Source organism: Montipora foliosa, chromosome 6 (genome assembly GCF_036669935.1).
Source record: "Montipora foliosa isolate CH-2021 chromosome 6, ASM3666993v2, whole genome shotgun sequence".
NCBI lineage: Eukaryota > Metazoa > Cnidaria > Anthozoa > Scleractinia > Acroporidae > Montipora > Montipora foliosa.
The window spans coordinates 65,096,205-65,102,304 of record NC_090874.1 but is presented as its reverse complement, the minus strand read 5'-3'; the positions used below and the strand labels follow the sequence as shown (position 1 = coordinate 65,102,304).

Below are 6,100 nucleotides of genomic sequence, written 5' to 3'. Positions count from 1 at the left end.
AAAAGATGAAATTCATCAAACTATTTTTGCAGAAAGATTTTGTATAGTTTCCATTGTGTGCTTGAGTATTGTCTCTTTAAAACACCTCCAGCTAAAATAAACAAAGGGCTGTACTTGTGACCTTAATGTCATCGTGTGGATAATTTAAAAAAATACAATTTTCATTCTTAGGGAATCATGCTTGTGTATGACATCACAAATGAAAAGTCATTTGAGAACGTCAAGGACTGGATTAGAAACATTGAAAAGGTGGGAATATACATGTAATACATACACAAACTTGCTCATGTGGGCCTGTTAAATGCTAGCAGCATATTCATACAAAGCTGTCAATAACTCGACCTGTTTTATCCATGTCAGTATTACAGTGTTTCTTCTTGTTTTATTTTGTAGACATGGAGGAGGCAGTGCGGCCCAGTGGTTAGGGCGCATGCCTTGGGCATGTACTAAAATCAGGAACACCGGAACACCCCAGAACACCCCGGGACACTTCGGAACACCCTGGAAGTAACCCAAAACCCTCAATTTGGCTAACCCTAGGCCTAGCTTGGCCTTAAGTTGGTTTTTAGGCCTAGGGTTAGCCAAATTGAGGACTAACAGGGTGTTCCGGGTGTTCCGGAGTGTTCCGGTGTGCTAACCCTAGGCCTAAGAACCAACTTAAGGCCTAGCTAGGCCTAGGGTTAGCCAAACTGAGGGTTTTGGGTTACTTCCAGGGTTTTCCGGAGTGTTCGGGGTGTTCCGGAGTGTTCTGGTGTTCCTGGTTTTAGTACATGCCCTTGCCTTGAGATCAGGAGATCCAGGGTTCAAGACCCGCTCTAACCACTGGTTGAATTTGATCCTGGTAGTCCCTGGTTCAACTTCCCAGCTGCACTTGTAAAAAGCCAACTGGTTTGCCTCCGGCCAGTTGGGATTCTTAACAGTTGTTGTTGTTGTTCTGTTCTGTTGTTTCGTTGTGTTTCATGGCCCTAAAACCCCTGTGGGGAGCGGGTCATTAAGTATGTATTGTATTGTATGGTCTTCTGTTTGCATTGGCAGCATTCTTCAAATTGTGAATTTGATATATTGTAGCATGCCTCATCTGATGTTGAAAAAATGGTGCTAGGAAACAAATGCGACATGGAGGACAGGAGAGTTGTATCAAAAGAACGAGGAACACAGGTACTTAAATTGGTTAACAGATATGCTTACAGTACCAACACCATTAGTGGAAAGTTTTTCAAAACCCTAAACCCTAATCAGGTGTTCTTACATTCAGCATCCCTTTGGTTGCATTTCAAAATATTTCGTATTTGTTTTTGAGTTACTGAGAATTCGCACCTACATGTATCTTTTTGCTGAAATATTGGGCTCAAAATCGTGGGTGTGGCTTATCTTATGAGACCATTTCTTTGAGGCTGTAAACTGGCTGGTATGGGGTCACAAAAAACACTTAAAACCTTTAGTAAATAAAGATTGAACATATTCTTCAACCAATCACCCAAACTCCACTGTGTGCGAGAAAATACCACGCTATTCGGGAGACCTCACGCGGCAAATGACCAACTGTTTTGTTGCCCTTCATTACTTGCATGGCATGTTTGCCCATGAGGTGGTTAAGCGCCACCTTTTTTTCTGATCGATGGCTTCCATACATTTTTATAAACATGGCTGACATCCATGTTGTTTACAACGTGACTCGGTCCAGACTTCCTTCTGCAAATAACTGTGTGGTTACCAAGCAAACGTTTTGTTTCCATGCGCTTTATTTTCACTCAAATTTCATCGTTTTATTTCAACTTTGGGCTTTAAAAATGAAGACAAGTGTCATCAGCACCAAGAATTACAGGGAAATCAATTAAAGATAAGCTTTGAAAAAGGTATTTTTAAGAGTTGATTAACTTTTTGAGGTCCCTGCAAATACACAGCTTTAGATTTCGGCACGTTTATCAGTAACAACTAACAACAAGCAAAACGTTTTTGCTAGAGTGCTTTTTTCAAGTTTTTATTATTTTCTCAAAATCATGATTGAAATTTTGGGGGTGTGGCTTATCTATGAGTGTGGACTTGATGAATATTTGTTAATACTGTACTGTATTTCGTACCACCTCTTCAGTTGGCCACAGAATATGGGATAAAATTCATGGAAACAAGTGCAAAAGCCCTTATTAATGTAGAAGAGGTGAGTAAGGGCTTCGTTTTATCTCGAACGCCAAGTACATGTAAGGTGACCAGGAAATAATTATTATGGAACAAGTTGTACACTATATGTAAATATGTTGGCAAGACTTCATTAAGAGTTTTGTTCATGTGTGAAACTGATGGCTTTTATAAGGTCCTTGGTCTATTCTTCCCTGAAGCGGCCCTCTTTGACACCCTCTGGTGTTTAACAGAGTAAAATATGCAAGACTCACTCTCAAGACTGAAAGGGTTAATTACTTTTTGTTTTCGGGAAAACAAATTTTTGAGGTCATAGAGATGTTGCTAATCAATTTACTTTCCTGTGGGGTACTACGAAAACCACCGATCTGTGGAATGGGCCTGAATGACCGAGTCACTGCCCTGCTACTTTCGTTAACATTTTAATGCAATTCCTGTCCCACAGGCTCTACATCATCATCATCATATCCTTTATTTAAACACGATAGGGTTTAAAGCTCAGAGCTTGTGCGGTTGTGTGAAAATAATTACAATATGAAGCTATATTAGTATAGGGATAACATTACTTACAGATCACATATTGTAAAAGATAAAAAAGAGAATATTAATTAATTTCTAGGCTAAGAGATATTCAAAAGTTCACATATTAACATCTAAATAAAATAATAGACTACAGCAATTAAGGCATAAAATATAAAATGTTTAAAAGCATTTAAAATCTTGATAATGCCTAGGCAGCGTCTGGACCGACTGTGCGCTAAAATGAAGTTCCTTAAAATATAAATCCTTCTTCACTTTACGAAATCAGTACGCTGGCACGTAAAATGAGTCGAGACAGCGTTCCAATGTATAGCGCCGCAACAGTGGAAAAACGTGTTTTCAAAATTTCTCTGTTTTCTTTGGCAATCGCAGAAAAACTTCCCACAAATAAACCTGTTGTGAAGTCTTCCCCTTTTTTTGATAATGTCTTGTATTCATTCTCAAGTCTTCTCCGATAGCTTTTCCACGATTATATAGCCTCCATTTGCGCTCAGTTCTGCCAATACCTCTTAAAGGGGCTAGGTCACGCAATTTTAGGCAATTTCAGCACTGATCGAACGGTTATATAATTAACTAAAATATCAAAATAACTATTCAAAACTATAGAAGTACTGTAACAAAACACAGGGAAGCCAAGAAGGGACATGGATGGACAAAACTGGAGAGGATTGAAATGGATTGAATTTGGGTAAATTTGAAAAAGGTCGGCCCACCTTTTTTCAAATTTATATCAGTCTGTATCAAAATGTGATTTACACAGCTGGAAAATCATTCTCAGTTATGTGGCCGTGATTTTGCAAATGAAAGACTCTTGCTCTGCCAATTTGACGTTTAGAGCTCATAATTAACAAAATTAAACAAAATTACCTAAAATAGCGTGACCTAGCCCCTTTAAGAATTTGAACTATTTAAAAGCGAAAGTGGGCGGGGCAGAGACACAAATTTCCACATATTCCACAGATTGGTGGTTTTCATAGTACTTAGATTGCATTTTACATTATTAGGCTGTAAATTACCAATCATGAATGGTAGTGATATCTGCCAAGTTTCAGATTTATGCAGTGGTATTGGTGAGCCATTTCTGTAATAGACCATTTTACAGTTGTAGTGAAGTTACCTGGCCTAAGAATGGAGGCGAGGCTGCCGGTGACCCTGCTTTGATACAAACTTTTGTGCTTTTCTTATGTTAATGTGGACTAATTAGAATTACAATTACACAATTTACATGATAACAGAAGTGAGGTCTGTATCAATACAAGGTCACCGGCAGCCTCGCAGCCATTCATAGGCTAGGTCACTGAGCAAACAACTGTAAAATGGCCTATTGTTGGCAGCCATAATTGTTTCAAATTTTCAAAACTGCACAGAAGGGTCAGAGGTCATTGATTCTGTTACTTCACACTCCTGAAGAATGTAGAGGTTTTTATCATCGAAGACCCAAAGGATTAGGCCCTTTGGGAATGAAAATGAAACAAAGAATTTTATTAGCTTTAGTTAAGTGTACCTTTTCTCTTGAGCAGTAGTAAAGTTTTGAGTATCTGTGCTCAGAAGAAAATGGGCAGTCGTAGTTGTTTGTACTTGAACGTCAGTCTCAAGGTTTGTCTTTGTATTCCAGATGTGACTCGGTGTAATCCAAATGATCACCTTCGTGCATATTTACACGGGGTTAACTGTGTTTGCTATCATTCTACAGGCATTTTTTACTCTTGCAAGAAATATGAAACTTAAAATGGACAAGAAATTCGTAAGTTCAATTGTAAAACAGTATTACGAAGAAGTTGCTTGTGGTGTGGTGAACATTGCAAAATCCTTGAATTCTCTTCAATCTCTCGTTTTCTTTGTTCATAGGAACAATCAAGGCCACAAGCTTCCAACGCAGTCCGGCTCACTCAACAGCCTAAACAATCAAAAGGGTTTTTCCGATGTACGATATTGTAGGATAAGAAAGAAATTGCCAAGGAAGAACGTTGTTACTTCTGTGTGTCTATAGCCCTTTCTTTGCTTGTAGTCCATCACGTCAGTGAATTGATGGACACAGTTTAGACACAGGTGTACATGTATTTCCATTTGCCATTTCTTCTTATCGGATGACAGCCAAAATTTCTTTGATGGCAGGGTTTCAGGTTATGTGATACTCGCGGTCAAGAAATGGTTATTTGAAATTACAAAGCTTGGAAATTGATAGTTAAGCAATTGAGTGTTCCAGCCCTCCAGCCTGTTTGAATTTCCTTTCATTTCTTATTCATTGTTTTAAAATTTTGCTTCATTTTCAAAGAAAGTCTCCCTCGTAGGAGTAGTCTTTCTCAAGATAGAAAGTTGTTTGTTAAAACATCTGGCTCAGGATGATGTTTGTCTTCAGGACTTCCAAGGTTAGAAGAATTGGTGGGCATTGATTTCATTTGTGACCGTCCATATGAAAAGGATGCTTAGACCATTTCTTCCCAAACGCGTTTCAAAACAGTGTTTCAAACAAATTTAAACGCGTTTCAAACAGTTTCAAACATGTTTCAAATGCGTTTAAAAAAAAAGCGTTTCACTGCGTTTCAAAAACAAGTGTCACATTTCATTACGTATGAAACAGAAGAATTAGCATGTGCATAATTATATTATCGGTCGGTTCTTCTGCATGAATTGCCTTAGCAGTCTTTGTAAGTTTTGTCGAATATGAAGGAATTTCACTTTTTTTCGAAACGTTTCTGAAGCTAAATAATTTCAAGATCTTTGAAATGGAAATGAACGAAAGTGCGAGTGTCTGTTTCTTCGCTGAGATGCCAGACTGGTTTTAATAGGGACTTTAAGATAGTGGACAACGGTAGGCTGGGACGGTTGGATGCGTATACCGGAGACTTTGAACTAGTACGGTAGAAAGGCGCGAAAATTTTTAACTTAAGATTCGGCCAACACGACCGTAGGACGGTGGAATAAACATGTCTTTTGAAGAGGCGAGAAATTCTCTTGTAATTTCTTTTGCAGAAGGTTCAATTAGCGAGGAGGAATTTCTTATTTTATACCATGAATACGAATCAGTGAATCCTCTTTATCCTTACTGGGAATTTGAACCATTTTGTTTAGATTCCTTGGATTCTAGCGAGTGTAAATCCGCTAAGGGGAATTGGTTCATAAACAAAAAATGCGGCTACAATTATCTCTTTTACCTTTCTTTTCTGCTTTCCTCCTGTGTCATGGTGGATTATGGAATAACGCTACATTGAGAACAAGCAAATTTTGGTTTGAGTCGCGATGTGGCCGAGTGATGTCGAGTCTTTGAATGAACTCAGAATTTTCGCTAGATTTTTTCATTTCAGCGATGGATAAATCAAGACAAACACAACCAAATGCACATTTAACACATTGGGTGATCAGTTTTCAATGCATAATAAAGGAAAAGACTAAAATAGTGCGAATAAGTATGGATGAATTCCTA

General features: G+C 38.3%; 1 protein-coding gene across 2 annotated transcripts in view; it reads left to right on the top strand.

Annotated features, from left to right (window-relative positions):
• The first annotated feature begins 176 nt into the window (after positions 1-176).
• Positions 177-6,100, top strand: part of LOC138008162 (uncharacterized) — a 20,059-nt gene continuing 14,135 nt past the window's right edge. For both annotated transcript variants that reach the window (XM_068855391.1, XM_068855390.1), the window contains exons 1-5: positions 177-249; positions 1,069-1,158; positions 2,093-2,158; positions 4,370-4,420; positions 4,525-4,600. In XM_068855391.1, the coding sequence (XP_068711492.1) occupies positions 178-249; positions 1,069-1,158; positions 2,093-2,158; positions 4,370-4,420; positions 4,525-4,600 (355 nt within the window). In that variant the 5' untranslated portion in view covers position 177. The remainder of the gene's footprint in view (positions 250-1,068; positions 1,159-2,092; positions 2,159-4,369; positions 4,421-4,524; positions 4,601-6,100) is intronic.